The sequence below is a fragment of the Prunus persica genome, chromosome G1 (genome assembly GCF_000346465.2).
Source record: "Prunus persica cultivar Lovell chromosome G1, Prunus_persica_NCBIv2, whole genome shotgun sequence".
NCBI classification, from domain to species: domain Eukaryota; kingdom Viridiplantae; phylum Streptophyta; class Magnoliopsida; order Rosales; family Rosaceae; genus Prunus; species Prunus persica.
Genome location: NC_034009.1, coordinates 4593815 through 4610401, shown reverse-complemented (window position 1 = coordinate 4610401; position 16587 = coordinate 4593815). Strand labels below are relative to the sequence as shown.

The 16587-nt window shown below is 35.2% G+C and overlaps 3 protein-coding genes across 5 annotated transcripts; 2 read left to right on the top strand and 1 right to left on the bottom strand.

The window, feature by feature from the left end:
* LOC18791474 (biotin carboxylase 1, chloroplastic) lies at positions 764 to 6951 on the top strand. 3 transcript variants are annotated; one of them, XM_020555999.1, is made up of 17 exons: positions 778 to 1066; positions 1299 to 1360; positions 1664 to 1792; positions 1915 to 2240; positions 2483 to 2624; positions 2839 to 2937; positions 3047 to 3103; positions 3837 to 3908; positions 4158 to 4247; positions 4394 to 4453; positions 4689 to 4874; positions 4972 to 5064; positions 5141 to 5222; positions 5440 to 5546; positions 5666 to 5741; positions 6075 to 6184; positions 6720 to 6951. In XM_020555999.1, exons 4-17 carry the CDS (start codon positions 1966 to 1968, stop codon positions 6744 to 6746), a joined length of 1476 nt encoding a protein of 491 aa, XP_020411588.1. In that variant the 5' UTR covers positions 778 to 1066; positions 1299 to 1360; positions 1664 to 1792; positions 1915 to 1965; the 3' UTR covers positions 6747 to 6951. The 3 variants fall into 3 exon arrangements, with proteins under 3 accessions (XP_020411587.1, XP_007222341.2, XP_020411588.1); XM_020555998.1 differs by lacking the exon at positions 1664 to 1792 and having other exon boundaries at positions 764 to 1066; positions 6075 to 6221; XM_007222279.2 differs by lacking the exon at positions 1664 to 1792 and having other exon boundaries at positions 770 to 1066.
* LOC18788843 lies at positions 8086 to 10226 on the top strand. The gene is made up of 3 exons (XM_020566131.1): positions 8086 to 8369; positions 8462 to 8539; positions 9902 to 10226. Exons 1-3 carry the CDS (start codon positions 8256 to 8258, stop codon positions 9911 to 9913), a joined length of 204 nt encoding a protein of 67 aa, XP_020421720.1. The 5' UTR covers positions 8086 to 8255; the 3' UTR covers positions 9914 to 10226.
* On the bottom strand, positions 10598 to 14356 carry LOC18791458. The gene is made up of 2 exons (XM_007223801.2): positions 13315 to 14356; positions 10598 to 11040 (listed from the first exon to the last, which is right to left on the bottom strand). The coding sequence occupies exons 1-2, from the start codon at positions 13860 to 13862 to the stop codon at positions 10881 to 10883; spliced, it is 708 nt and encodes a 235-aa protein (XP_007223863.1). The 5' UTR covers positions 13863 to 14356; the 3' UTR covers positions 10598 to 10880.

Genomic DNA, 16587 nt, shown 5'->3' with positions numbered 1-16587 from the left:
TGGAACTAGGGTTCAAAACTCTTAAACCATGCAACCTAAAGATCCATAACTCGGGATAGAATTTGCTGTTCTTTTGTTATGCAACGGACATGAAAGGTGCAAGTTCTTCACTTGATGAGAGACGAAAACGGAAATGTGCCAAGGTTAAAAGCAGTCTTACTAACACGGAAGGTAACTCTCATCAGAATGGTTAACGTCATTGATTCTATTTGTATTATGCAAAGCCTCCTTTGGCTAGTGTTTTGGAGTCGCTCTAAATGGGGAAGTGGGAAGTTGGTCTACAGTTTGCTGATTTTGTAGGAGCAATTTATTCAAATGTTGCTCACCAAATTGAGCATCATGTTGCCTTTGCTGAGGCTGTAGCGAATACAACTAGATGCAAAGAGGTGTCAAATGTTTCTTGTTAAAGCCTAAACCTGACTTGGTATTAAGCTCTTCATCTACTAGAGGAAAACTTACTTACGCCGGAATGTCAATATGGTGGCATACCTAATCAATAACATATTGTCATGTATTTTAACTTTCTCATATAACTACACGTAACTGACAATATAGCCAACATCTATAGATGGAGAGCTTAATTTTAAGATGGGGTGGCAAGTTTTGGGTGTGACTTCAGAGCTGTCAAAACATTAAGAAAACATAACCATTTGGGAAAGAGAGAGTGTCTTTGAAACCATATTGACACCATGTAACAATTCTGAAATGTATACACCAATCCAGAAAACATAGCCATTTCTGATTTCTCTTCAGTATTTTGTTAAATTGTACAAGTGGCAGAATATCATTGGACGGCGTCATCAACACTTCGAAGACAGATTTCTCTCCATTTGGGCGGAGCTTTTCAAGCAGCAACTCCCCTCGTTTTCATGGACAACTCAACTCTTGATATCTCCCCTCAGACCTTCCCACCTTCTTCTTCTCATTGTTCACTCTCATTATCTCTCCCTTTCTGCTTTCTCGCTCCTCAGCTCTTCGGGTCCCAAAAGCCTTCCCTTTTCTGTTCACATTCAACCCTTGTTCTTCATTCATTCATTCATTTTGATCTTGTTCTGAGACAATTAAGGTATTTCCATGCCCCAGTATCAAATTTTTATCTTTGAATAGTTTTAGAATGGCAGCAACATCCCATCTCTTTGGGTTGCTGTGGTTTCCTGGCTGATGCACTCTACTGTCTGATTTTGTCGAAAGAGTTTTACCATTTCCAACCAATTTTACCTTTTTTGTTGTTAGTATTCTGCAATGGTAGTGACGCTAATATTGGTTTTTGTTTGTTTGGTGCAATTGGGTTTACTTAGGTCGCTTTGTTTTCAAAATGGATGCCATAATGCCCATTTGCAAGACTGTAACTCCAAGTCCTGTAAGTACCTCTGTTACCCATATTTATTGTACTTTTGGAATTGGGTTTGGTTTTGAATGTTGAGTTGCGTTCTGATTCGTTGGAACTCGAGTGGGTAATCAATGGATCTTAATTCGAAGTTGATAGTGTGTGATACTGAATCATGTAAGATGGATGCTTATATATAGTGAAATGGATCCACTTTGCAAATGCGTGTTAGTTAGTTTAAGTTCCTAGGTACTGAATTGGTTTACTTTTTATTTCTGTATGGACTGAAGGATGTGGCTTGGTAGATAATTACCTTTTATATCTTCTGTTTTGTAGGAAAGTTCAAAACTTTATGCTTTATCCAATGCAGCCAAACAGATGATAAGTGAAAGATCCTAACCGACTACTAGGGAAAAGTAAAATATTGGAGATCCTAGATAAATTAGCATTTACGAAACCAATGAGGTCTGCTTGTTATATGGTCTTCAGAATGCTGCACCTTTTTGCTTTTATTATGATCTCCAGATCTGTTTTCTGGTTTATTTATTTATTTACATTTGTTCTTGGGTTTCTATTGTCAATGGAAGGGCTTATTTTTTGGGAAAACTAGAGAGATACGGAGTTCCAAATGTAGCTTTATGGTGGGAAATAAAGTCAACTTTTTAAGGCAGAGAGCTCAGGGTGCTCAAGTTAGTTTCAAATCCAGGAAGCATGGGGGAGCTCTCCATGCTACATGTCGAGCTGAAAAAATTCTGGTGGCAAATAGAGGAGAAATTGCTGTTCGCATTATTCGAACTGCCCATGAGATGGGAATACCTTGTGTGGCTGTTTACTCAACAATAGACAAGGACGCACTTCATGTGAAATTGGCTGATGAATCAGTTTGTATTGGTGAAGCAGCAAGCAGTCAGTCGTAAGTGGTTGATCAGTTAAATTTTGTTTCATTGTTTTTCCTCCTTTTCTCCCTCTGTTATGCTGTGATTAAATGAAAAATTGGAATAGTTTAACATGGGGGTTATGTGGAGAGAACAAGGAATCACTTGTGCACTACATTCTTTAGCTTAGTATCACAATAAGTTTTTGTTTATCCTTTGTCTCAGTTTCTGTTACAGATGACAATGGTTGAATGGTGCACTTTGATCTGTCTTTCTACAGGTACTTGGTTGTTCCAAATGTTTTATCTGCTGCTATCAGTCGGAAATGTACAATGCTGCATCCCGGATATGGTTTCCTGGCTGAGAATGCATCATTTGTTGAAATGTGCAGAGAACACGGAATCAACTTTATTGGGCCTAAGGTAAAAATCTTGAGAATGCATCATTTGTTGAAATGTACAATGCTGCATCATTTGTTGTGTTTTAATTGCATTTATCTCACTCTAAATATTCCCTATGTCTTAGTGTGAATAGTGATTGATCCATTTAGGTCATGAACACATGGCTCTGTATTTAGTTACTCATTAGTTAATTCATGTACTGATGTGGGACAACTGTTTGTAATTCGGGTTACAGCCTGACAGCATCCGTGTTATGGGTGATAAATCGACTGCCAGAGACACAATGAAGAAAGCAGGTGTTCCAACTGTACCAGGAAGTGATGGATTACTAGAGGTTTCTACTTTATCCTCAGTTATTATACATTTCAACACCTCCAGACCTAGGTGGTCATATGAATTGATTTTGTGTTTATTGTTGTCATTTTTTTCTTTTTTGTCAACAGAGCACAGAAGAAGGAATCAGGCTTGCCGATGAGATTGGCTTTCCTGTTATGATCAAGGTAAAGTGTCTTGTCTTAATATATCTCATGATAATCAAAACTCATTATACCTTACTGTGTCTTGGAATTTGCGGTGCACACCCTTTCATGTTAACTCTGAAAATTCAGAAGTTAAGAATATTTCTTAAGCAACAAATTGAATTTTGTTTTTCAATAAAACCTTTTGATTTAATATTATAGACATTTATTAAGTATCAATTGTAAATGTGGTTAATTTAGAGGAATACATGCCTATTTATGTAGGTTAGTCGCTCGAGAATTGTGACTGTTTGATTAGGAAAGACAGAAGGCTACCCATTAACCTTGCTATAGTGCTAGACTTTGACCATTTACTATCTCAATGAAGATGAAGATAGTTTTTACGGGTTTTAAAATTTGAGTTTGAATCATGCATGGAGTGGCTAAGAAAGACTTGGCTTAATTCCTAGTACCTATAGGGAATTCGGACTGTTACCTCTGATCTCCAGATAAGGTCCTTTTCATCATTTGGCAGAAAAAATATAAACGATCTTATTTACTAGTATGGTATTTATCTATATTAATGAATCAAACATGAAAATTTTAAGACTTCAATGAACTATAAGTTAACACAGTTACGAGATGAATGGTTATTTTAGGATTCTGACGTTGCATTGATATTATCCTTCTAACTCTGTATTAACGGAGCCGATATACTTGTTATCTGTTATTTGATTTGTTTCTTTGAAGTGATAAGCATGTTTTTCTATTTAAGGCAACAGCAGGAGGCGGAGGACGTGGCATGCGTCTTGCTAAAGAACCTGAAGAGTTTGTGAAGTTGTTACAGGTATGCATCATCTTCCTATTTTGTCTTTGATGATGCCTTCTTTTTTTGTTTGTCTTGTGTGAAAGCATTTTTAAAATCATCTTTGGAGGTATATTTTAAATTTGATATTAATTAAGTTTAACTCTACAACTTTGAACTGTTGGGTTCTTAGTTTACTTGGTCTTGTTTACTGCAAATGAATCTTATATTTTTGTATTTCAATGTTGCTTCCATTATCTTAATTTTCTTCCTCAATTTAATTGTTTGCAGCAAGCAAAGAGTGAGGCTGCAGCTGCTTTTGGAAATGATGGAGTTTATTTGGAAAAGTACATCCAAAATCCTAGACACATTGAATTTCAGGTAATGTACTTGTAAAATTTCCTGGTTCTCTAATGTTATTCTTTGTATATATATTTTTTTGTCAAGTAATGTTATTCTTTATAATTAGTATTCGATTTGACATTTGATGCCTGCCTGCAACCCCTTGATCCATCCCTTGTGTACAGGTTCTTGCAGATAAATATGGTAATGTTGTTCACTTTGGAGAGCGGGATTGCAGTATCCAGGTATTTCAAGCAGCCTTATTGCTTGCATGAATCTCTGTGAAGGTTTTATTTTTAATTATTGTAATACAGTTTGTCTTCTTAAAAATCTTACTTCTGATTTCTTTAAGGCAAGCAAAAAAGGTCATAACCATACCATATAACTAACTCTTTGCAACTCTAGGATGTACTATCTATTCATTTTTTTCTTTTCTTAAGAAACTCCTTCCATTATATGTGTTGAATGGGATCATCTCAGAGAAGGAACCAAAAGCTGCTGGAAGAAGCACCCTCCCCCGCATTGACCCCAGAATTGCGTAAAGCTATGGGTGATGCAGCAGTTGCTGCAGCAGCATCAATTGGTTACATTGGTGTTGGAACCGTTGAATTCCTTTTGGATGAAAGAGGCACCTTTTACTTCATGGAAATGAACACACGTATTCAGGTTAAACTAATCTTTCAAGGATGGCTTTGTTTGGCAAAATTTTTTTTGCTTAGTTATGCTAAATTACTTTTTTTTTTCTCCCGCAATGGAACCACAGGTTGAGCATCCTGTGACAGAGATGATTTCCTCTGTTGACTTGATTGAAGAACAAATTCGTGTAGCTATGGGAGAAAAACTTCGATACTCACAGGTAATGAGTAATTAATTGTGGTAGGACATATATGACACTTCCTGTTCAATGTCTGATGGAGGTTGCTCCACTACAGGATGAGATAGTGCTCAGAGGACACTCAATTGAATGTCGTATCAATGCAGAAGATGCTTTTAAAGGATTCCGACCTGGGCCAGGTATGTGTACATAGCTATGTTCTGGTTCCCTCAGTCATTTCTGTTATCTTGTATTGGTTTTACCGGGTGCAGCCAAACCCTGATGAATGGGTTCAAAGTTAGTTCAGCAGTCAAGGTTTCCATGGATTTTATTACGTTCGTGCGTGCACTGGATTTAACAATGACATTTTGTACTCATTTTATCTTTAGCATACGTAATCTTTTGCCTTTTTTACAGGAAGAATAACTGCCTACTTACCATCTGGAGGTCCCTTTGTTAGAATGGATAGCCATGTTTATCCTGATTATGTGGTTCCTCCAAACTATGATTCCCTTCTTGGAAAGGTTTGTGGACCAATATACCGTTGCTAGTCATGGTTTCTCATATACATATGTACAGTATAAATTTTAGGTTTCAGGCTCCTTTATCTAATCACTTTGGCAATTTTTCTCTCTTAATGTAGCTTATTGTTTGGGCACCAACAAGAGAAAAGGCAATTGAACGAATGAAGAGGGCTCTTGACGACACTATTATAACAGGTAAGTAATAAAGTTCATTGTTGTAATCCTTCCGTTTTACTTACTATTTGTGTCAGCATAATTGTACTTTGTGTGAGCCAATTGATAGCATTGTCAATAGAACAGAAGGGTAGACCAGTAGGCCCAGGCTTCGTCCCTTCCTTGTACCTAAAAAAGAAAGTAAATAGAGGGGTTTAGTTGTATGTGTTGATTTCTTGTTTAAAGTTTCCAGTCAGTTCAATTCATATTCTCAATCTACAATTTTTTCTTTATTCATGACTGTGAATGTAGTTAGCTAGATATATTTTTTCTCTTGATTCGTGGCTGTTATTTAGTATTGCCTTTATTCCACAGGGGTTCCCACAACCATTGAATATCATAAACTTATCCTTGATATAGAGGATTTCAAAAATGGGAAGGTTGATACCGCTTTTATTCCAAAGCACGAAGAGGAGCTCGCCGCGGTAAGAAGCTAGGCTAACCCTGAACATAATTTTGCTGGTGAGGTTTTGATTTTTCATTATGGGTTCTTGTGGAGGTTATGGATGGTGAATGGGGGCCAGGTGTCACCTCTTTTTTTTTTTTTTTTTTTTTTTTTTTTTTTAGGTGTGAAGTAAGTCAACTAGAAACAAACTTCAAACTCTAATTAGGTGATTAGGGTTTTAAAGGTTTAATCAGTCAAATAACTTTGGATTTTGTAAGTTATTTAACACTCAGCTCTACATCCAGTATGTAAGTCCTGGAGAGTTTGTTATCTTTGCATCTGGCATTTGATATATTACGTCACCTTACCCATTCCGAAGAAATTGTATTTCATTTTAATCCATAACTTAGTATCATTAGATGAAGTGGAGATTTTACTTGCACAATAATTTTTATATTTAAAAACAAAAAACAGATTTCATTACGTTTTAGTGGGTTATTGATTATTCCCTTGTGATAGGTTTTTATTCATCAAACTTTTGTTATATTTACTAATACCCTTTTATGTGCCTACAGCCCCAACATTTGGTGCTAAAGAACTAGCTGCTGCATCTGCTTGAAGTGCTACCATCTTCTCTAGTCGACCACATTAGAGAAGCTGCAAATCATTCACTTTTTTTTTTCTTTTTCTTTTTTGTATTTTAGTTGTTTAATTTGTGTTCTTGTTTATTTTTATAGCACTAGGAACATTGACATGCCTAGTATATGAGAATTCCATTTGAAATTTTGATATGTTCTTCTGTTTCAATTGGGTGTTCAAACTTGTATTGCGCTCCATATTAGGATGGCAATGGGTCGAATTGGGGGTGGGTATGCCATTCCCATCCCCATCCCCACCTTCATATCCGCAATATTCATATTGGGGATTTTCCATCCCCACCTTCGTTGGGGAATGGGTTCCCCGACCCGCCCCATTACAGAAGAAAAAATCAATATATAACTACTTTGTTGAATCAAAAAAGTACTAAGGCAAGATAATGAATATATATAGTATATATATATTTATAAGACAATATAAGATTATATATGTATTGGAAGTTAACTATAAATAAGTAGTGTGGCTTAAGGTTTTTATAAATTATATAAGTATATAATATAATAATATAAAATATAAAACTTAGTCAATACAATCACTTTAATAGCATATTTATATATACTATAATATATATATATACATCATTAAAAAATTAATATATATATATATATTCTAAACGGGGAGGGTTTGGGTTGGGGATTAAAATACCATCCCCGCCCCTCCCCGAACACCCTACCCAAAAAATTCACCGTACCTATCCCCATACATGTTTTATGTCCTTCATACCCGACCCATTAGGGTCGAATTCCCGCGAAGACCTTTACTCGAGAAGAAAATTGCCATCCCTATGTGGAAATGATGAAGGTCTTGCAAACTATCCATATTAAGCAAAGATGCTTCCTTCATTGTTAGGTTTAATCTAAAAATACCATTTTGATGCTTCACCCGTTATGGTACATAGGAGAAAAAAAAAAAAATTTAACTAAAAAACTTAAAATAAAATGCATTTCACAAAATAAGTTCCTTATTCAAACATCCAACATAAGAAGCATTTTTAGAAGAGGTTCAAATTATATAGTCAATAGCTTAAAAATGAAATAAAATAACTAAATTTTAAGGATTTCGTGTTTCGGTTACATGTCCATCCGTTATCAATGTGACTAACACTGAATTTTTCGTATGTGTTATCTAATTCAGCTAAAAAAACCATTAATCACAAATGGTCAATACAAACTATCTTTAGGTGGTAAATGCACACACCCCTAATAATTCAGGTGGTATATGTGCAAAATTCATTTTGTTTTATGTATTAAAAACTCTAGTTATTTATTATTTTAAAAAAAAAATCGTTAACCAAAAGTAGTCTTTTTCTTGAAGGTGTTGAGAATTTCAGTTTTTCTAACGTTTTAGAAGCTCTCACTCTATGATTGTGATTAAACATTCGTCCTCGGCTTGATCAGAACATAAAGCTCGTAACATTTCTGTGAATCGCAAAACCTCAAAAAAGAAAACAAAATATGTTAAGAACTCGTTTGCTCTGGTTCGGTCTTGGGTTTTCGTTGACAGGAGCTGCGATTTCTCACCTGGTTTGGAAAGATCTTCTGGTGGACCGCTGCGTTCTTTCCTCTGATGTAACCTACCAACCCATCAACTCTCTCTCTCTCTCTCTCTCTCTCTCTCGTTTTCCTTTCAAGTTTTCATTTTTCTTTGGGGGTTTTTGTAGGTGAAGCAAAAGTTTGATGCTCTTGAAGGTAGAATCGTGAACCTCGAGCGTTCTTTATCAGAGCCGAATCCCGCTCAGGTTTTGGTTTTATTTTATTTCATTTTGTATTATTTTTGTGATTTTGTTGAATTTCTGATAGTTTTATGCTAATGCTCTTGACCCATTCATCCCAATTTTGTTAGAACTAATTATTACCCAAGACCCATCTCATAAATTTCAAAATAAGGACAATTGTTAATCATAGATGGTGAGTTTTAACAATGCCAATGATTTTCTAAATGGGTATTGGTCATAAAGTGCATGTCTTGATGAAATTGCTGATTGAACTTTGCGAACGTTTGTCCAAAGTAAAGACATCTCAAAGCATATGGCATGAATTGCGGGATTCAATTGCAGCATCCTCAATTTAGATTAGCATATTTGTATGTCAAGTTACTCTCTTTCTCTTGTGTCTGTTTCTGAGTGGGAAAAAAACCAATGTGGAGTATCCGATGTTATGATCTATGCATAGACAGAATCTCGATCATGATTACAAATATATGCCTAAATTGATATGGTGCGTTGTTATGATGTTTCAGAGAGGGAAGGTCCATTGGCACCAAGTGGAGCCATAAAGTAGATTGTCTAAGAGGAGCTTTTCTTGGAAAATTGATAGATGAAAGTAATTAGATGTTGTCTGAGTTCAGTAAGTTTGGTTAGAGTATAGTACAAGAATAAGATTGATGCAGTGCGAAGGCAAACATCATCATGCTCATATGCTGGGGAAATATTCATTGGGTGTCTGGTTTACACAAACATTAATTAGATGACTACTTGTGCCGTGATTTGGAGTCACATATGAGTTGATGTGTTCCAATTGTATAATGGTTTATGAGTTCGTAAAATGGGATGTGGGTTAAACTAGTATGTTGATTCTAAGAAACAGAACTATTGAAGAGCACCACTTTCTCTGGTCCAGTCAGGATGAACAATCTGTCCTGTCTGGTTTAGCTTTCACAATGTTGGATGAATTTTAGTGTTGGAGGAAAAGTTGTATTGTCATGAGTGGCCCAGTGCTTTCTAGTTTTCTACTGTATGCGAGCTCCTGTTGACAACCTTTGGGGGGTCGAACTGGCCAACAATTTAGTGTGGAGCAAGCATATGGGATATACATGGGCTTAAGTTTAACTACTTACACTTGACATCGTAAATTGTTTAATGCCTTAGCCAATGTGAAACTTGTTTGAACTGATCCTGCATATTTAAAGGAAAAGAAAATATAGTCTTCTATAATAAAAAAAGAAAGCAGAAGAAAAATAGCGTCTTTTATATGTCGACCTTTTTCTTTGAGAGAGTTTCCGCACATAGATTTGGTTGTTCAGATCTGTTTTCCAATCATTCTCTGTTACTCTTTGAACAACACAACTAACTTAATGATTGTATTTTACTTCTATTTGGCAGGTTGAGGAGTAGATTTTACTTGGAGCTCAATGAAGTTCTGGCTTTCCCTCCTTGTTATCGACTTTATTTGGGTTTTTTGATGCTAAGTTGAACATGATTCTTTGTTAAAGATCACAATGTACTAGCTCTCTGCATTAAAGTCTCAAAGTGATTATATTACTAAATTACTTTCTGCTTATATACTTCATTGTGACTATATTGCTGCTATTTAGGGCCGCAATGCGACTCTTGATACGAATCTTTGTAGAATGAGAGGGTTGTTTTAGGTTTTGCCATAATCTGGATTTTTATTTCAAGGACTCCCAGTGACGGTTTTACTTTTCAACTTCTGGTGTATGACATATATGTTGATCTAACCATGACACAAATCTTATACAGTTTTATGATTGGTAAAACAAAGTTATTAGTTGGAAATATACATAATAATACCGAGTGATGTAGACATTAAATTAAAATCTAAGTCCGTCTCTAAGTGCATAATATGCCCCAGGTGTTTTTTTTCGGTCAAATAACATGCCCCATTTTATAACACTTTTTTTAAGTCCGAAAAATTGTAGGGAAAAATAGCTTGGTTAAGCTCTCCCATCTCCATCCATGTGAGTGGAGGTTTGAAACTTCCTAGCACCTAATGAATATTTGTGTAAACCCCACAATGACTTGTACTAAAAAAATAAAAATAAAATAAAGTCTAAAAGATAGCATAATATCAGGTGCTCCTTGTAATATCATGACTGGCATTTCATACAATGCAAACTATAAATGTCTCTCTTTCAGGTTCATATAAGTTCACAATTTCTCAATAAAATTTCTCCAATCTAATTAAAAAATTATGGCAATTTCAATAGAAGATTGTCGAGACTGCCTGCTTGAACCCTCTCAATTTTTATCTACTGTGTCTTATCCCGGTTATACCCAGTTTTATTCTCATAACCTTTCCCATCCTTTTCTATTATTTACTTATATAGGTTTGTAAAAATGTTCATGCCACAGCGACCCCTGCCAAGAAGACCAGCGGACTAGAGCAGGGTGACACAGAGTAATCCATTGACTTTATTGCTTCAGATCTGCACTTCTCTTTGTGATCGTCGCTTCTAATGTGTTTGTCGCGGCACTCGGTGCTGCAAAATGCTTTTTCACCTCTGCAAACAAGGGGAATTGAATGCTTTGTTAGTGAAGAATCTAAGTTGCATCCGGACAGAAGATGCCAAGTATACTGCAAATACCATCCCCATTTTCAAAGTTATCAGTTGACATCCCAACCATTCCAAATAATTAAGCACCACGTGCAATAACAAACAAGAACCACAATTCCAAAAGCAAATTCTTTCGCTATCACAAAATATCTCAATTATTAAGAGACCTGAAAATCAGATATTGGAACAAAACAAAACCAGGTGGAATTTTCTCAATCAAGAATTGCACCTAAATATCTCACCAACCTGGAGTTTAAAACTGGCCTACCTAGAATCTTGTCTGCAATAATGTTATATCTCTTAACACAATGCATATATTCATTCAGAAAGTTGTCGAGATGAAATTTCAAGATTCTAAGACATTGAAGTATACTTTCAAGCATAACTCAAACGTTAGAATATTTAATCTAATGCAGTTCTCCTAACCACATATGCAAGTGCAGGAAAGAGAAGAATTTCAAGTACAACTGACAAATATTACTGCTTCATTTTGTTGCCAGAAAGAGAAAGCAGTAGTATTAAATGTCAAGGTGATTCTCCAAATTATGGATGCTCCATAACTGAAAAGACTACTTCAATTTTTTGCTAAGAAGATAAAGAAAAGAGAACTTTGCTCAAAAGAGAACAATTTCGCTCACTACCTTCAGTTATGGTGCAGCATTACCGCCTTACTCAACGTTTTCCACGTTTGACAGGTGTGGTTATATTTATGACAAAAATTAACCTTAGATAATACGTATAACATGTGGATGCATTGAGCAGAGTGGTAATGCTACATCATGGTAAAAAGTGGTCGGCAAAATTGTCTTCCAAAAGAAATGACCACTTTCTTATAGGAGTACCAGTACACATCTACCCACTCAACGGTATCTTTAATACCGAACAAATGACTGCAATCAAAGATGTAACTTGCAAGTGGTTATTAAGGAAACAGCTGTCTTTCTATCCTAAGTTTCTAAGGAGGCTAACTTCAATGAATACTAAGACAAAGAAAACCTGGCATTACTTCTTAAGCATGCAACAGTCTAATGACAATTAATAGTCAAATGATTGGTTTACAGCCTGGCATAAAAAATTATACTGACATATTCATAAAATTAAGCCCAATTTCCATATAACATTAACATGGAATAGAATCTGTTCCAATCAACAACATGAGAACCTAAGTTGAGGATTTGAGAGTGATAATCAATCCATGTGCTATATATTGCTGTTAGAGTACTCAAGTCCAATCAACATTGACCGACTTAAATTACTTTGCCTGGCCTGCTTGTATTTTACACTTCAAAACATTACTGTAATAATTACTAGCAGTTTGGAAAATGACAAGGCCAGAACTAATAATCAGCTGAATCAAGCTGTACATGTTCCTTGCAGATAACAACATTTACAGTCTACGTAACAATCACATAAGATTTCCAGTCTACATTTCTGAAATAATATCCAAATCCTAATGGAAACAACCATTCATACAGCTTCTGTACTTACACCAGTCAATGAAGAAGGCAAAATCCTTCTTAACAAGATGTTTAACAAAGGAACTAAATCATTTAAGAAATATTCAATGACAACTCATAACTTAAACCTTGATAAATAAATAAAAATCGAGCAAAATTTGTTAGTAGAACAAGTAGAAGAACACCAACCGCCTATACCACATAAGGTAATCTCTACTCAAAAGAGAAAATTACAAATAAAGAAAAAGTATCGAGCTGTGGATACAGATCTATCAGTCACATCCTCCCGCCAAGACCAACAAATTACCATAGATCAAAATCCTATGAAATGAACTGACCAATTTGTTGAGCATTAACGGTATCACTCTGAACTTAAAATCTATTGCTAAACTAGCAAAGAAGCGAAGCATCGTCAATTCATCCATACCTCTAAAATAACAATGAACCCAAATTCAAATCCACTCAAAACACAATCTCCCACAAAAGACACCATAATCAATAAGCAAAAATTAAGCCATATTCAAAGTTCTGTAAAAGTTTGACTAAGCCATATTCAAAATTTTCTAAAATTTTGACTAAGCCATATTCATATTCCAAAATCTTCTAAAATCATGCTTCACCAAATCATTCATCGAAGGGGGAGAAAGACTACCAAATACACACTAAACACTGATCCTATATAAATTTCAAACTGAATTAATTCATAACAATACATCAAAAGAACATAAATATATGTACATATATAAACATAATATTTTTTTACCTGTACATGAAAATGTCCAGTCCATGAAGCTGCTTGTTGCAAAGATAACAAGAACTGAGAAAATCAGAAGCCCAAAACTCTCTACCCACTTCACCAACACTCACTGGTGAAGCAGAGAACACCCCAGAGGCCACCACACCAGAACTAGGATCATTAACAACTCCACTAAGCTTATCATCAAAATAAACACGTTTCCTTGTCAAATTGTTCCCAAAATGAGAAATCACACAAGTATAACTCTCAGACAATTCATCTACCACAACCCCTGGCCTCTCCATATGAAACCCACCTCTGAAATTAGCAGCAGGTTTAGCTGCAGAGACTATGGGGATTGGGCTTGACCTTGGTGACTTTTCAGACGAAGTCACTTCATTGGGGTTGCTCAAATCAGTCATAGCAGCCACTATGCCAAGTCCAACCACACCCTCTTGGAAATTTCTAGGAGATTTGATTGAATTGGGATACTTATCAGAGGAAATTGACTCAGACAAGGTAGTGAAGAGTGAGAGACTGATGGTGGGTCTTTTTTTCCGGGAAAAATTCTCCATCTTCCGGGAAAATCTGCAATTGGGTACCCTCAGATTCTCTTACTTTGTCAAATGATTGCCAAAATGTTTAGCTAGTTTAAAGGAGGATTGTCAAAGCTGTGGAAGACTGAGATAGAGAAAGAGTCGGGTCTCTTTTTAGGTAACCAGGAAAGATTGGAGATCTAGAGAGAGAGCTAGAGCTTTGTGCTAAATTCAGAGGGAGTGAAGTAGAAGCAATGAAGCAAGTAGAGGGATTCTTTTTTGAAAAATTCAGTGCAGCTTTGAGAGAAGTACCTCCTCTCTCTCTCTCTCTCTAATCTATAAAACTACAGTTTTTTTTTCTAGAGAGAGAAACCTGTTCGAGAGGAAGAGGGGGAGAGAGAGAGAGAGAGGGAAAGAGAGAGAGATGCAGAGGAAGACCACCTTTCAGGTCTCTCTCTGGTCTTCTCTAACGTCTGTGATTTCAGGGGAAAGGGCAATATAAGCACTTCCCCTTCCTACCATAACAATTATATTTTTATTATATTTTTCTTGCAAATAATAGAATTTTTTCTTTTGCAAACATTACAGAAATAATTGATTCTGGAGTTCGACAGTTTGTAATAATTGTTGGCTGTCACTTTCTTTATTCTTTCCTTTTCTTAAATTGGCCCCTCCATGTTTACGTTTATGAATTTTACCTCTTGAGTTGTTAGATTCTTTCTTTTTCAACTTAAAATTTTGTGTGCCAGAAAAAAAAAAAAAAAAAAAAGACTATTGTATTTGGGGAGACTTTGGAAAAGCCCAAAGGAGAGAGAAAAATTTTAAAAGAAGCCAAAATGGACAAAATTGCCCTTATTTATTTTTTGATTTCCTAAGGAATCCTTTACATTTGCATGTCTTTGGTTTGAAAGTTGAGAGGTTTTTCTGTCTTTTTTGAAAAAGCTTTGGCTTTTTCCAAAAGTGAAAATTTTTTTATGGGTAAAACCTAAATTTACTTTGTATTTGTGGTCTAGCAAAAAAAGCTATAATATTAATATTGAGTGAGTTCAAAAATGATTTTATTTGTCTACTTGAGATTCTTTGTTCTATTATTGTTGCTTTGTACCAATCCCACAAGTGAATTCAAAGAAGGGTATAATTGATGAGAAATGTAGTTCCTGTGCAAAAGAATATTTTACTTGTAAGAGTACGACTCTCAATATTTTTTTTCCATTCAAATATTTCTGGGTTATATTTTGAAGGAATTTTTTCCATAGTTCCAATCGTGCCATGTAACTAACTAATTTCAAAAGTAACGCATTTTGCTTTAATAAGGAGTAGACCCTTAGCACACGCGTGAATATATTTCTACGTCATATTTTGAAAGAATTTTACCCATAATTCTAACTGTGCCATGTAACTAACTCGAAAGTCATTTTCAAAAGTAAGTGCATTTTGCTTTAATAAAGACTACCCCGTGATGTGTGCCAATTGGATTTTTCTTACACTAAGTTTTATTTTATATGTTTTAATATTTAAAAGTAGTTATCTCAAGTCCCAAATTGTCCAAAAACATTTGTGCGGAGGCAAATTGACACTGATCATAAAGTTCAGATGACAAATTGGCATATTAACTTATTCAAAGTACAAAAGGGCTATATATATATGCGCTAATATAAAAATAGGTATTCTCTTATTCGGGCGTCTGCACGTTATTATTGTACAGACATCATTATAAAGAGGAGAAAAGTAGGGAGGGGTAATAGAAAATATATGGCGCCCGTACAATAATAACTTCCAGATATCCGCATTGGAGAAAATCTATATATATAAAGCAAAAAACCCTTATATTGGTAAATTTTCAAATGACTCATATTTGTCCTCATTTAAGTAAAATTTTCGTCACACAACTACTTCATTTTAAAAGAAGAAATATGTAAAACAATACTCTTTAAAGGTATGAATAACTAAAATAAAAAAAAATAGATTTCATGTCCAACAAAAATTCTCTTATTTCATAAAAAGAACGAAAGTTCTTTTATAATAGAATTATTGAAAGAAAAAAAATACATATTGACACGTGTGTGGGAAGCTAGTTAATATTATTATTTATTTTCTCTAACAAGGTAGTTCTTTGTGTTCTTTGATGGAAAAATACAAGAATCCTTAAAAATTATTGATGAATTTCCGCTCATTTAAACCTTTCATTAGCCTTTCTGTTAGTATTTGTGCGTTTTTCTTTTGCAGTAATGATAAGGACATCAAATTTGTGTACCAAACTTGAGTCTCAAATGATATGGTACATGAAAAACCTGCTGTAAATTAAATTCACCATTTTCTAATAATTGGAAGCACCAAGTTTGAGTATACAAGAATTTACTAACAATGCAAGCAAATATCAATGTCCAACCAATCCTAGATTTCACAAAATTGCATTGGGTGATATGAGCTAGCCATGCCCAAAACTGGAAATCGGTTACAGAAAATCAATCAGCTGTGATTTCCATGCCCTAATTAGAACCAGAAGGACCATTGTTGCCATCATGTTGAAGAAAAAGAAAGCATCCATATATAGCCATTGTTTTGCTAAGAAAAAGAAAGGGACACTTGACATTAGTGCCTACACCTAATAACGTCCCTCTATGGGGGGATATGCTCTGGCATCTTGAAAGGGAGAGCAGCAAAGGGTGCAGCCAAAAATATTTTGTTGCTTTTGAATCCGTACAGTTCAAGTATTTTATGGCTTTTCCACAGCCCCCTAATTAATTTTCCAGAGAAATTACAA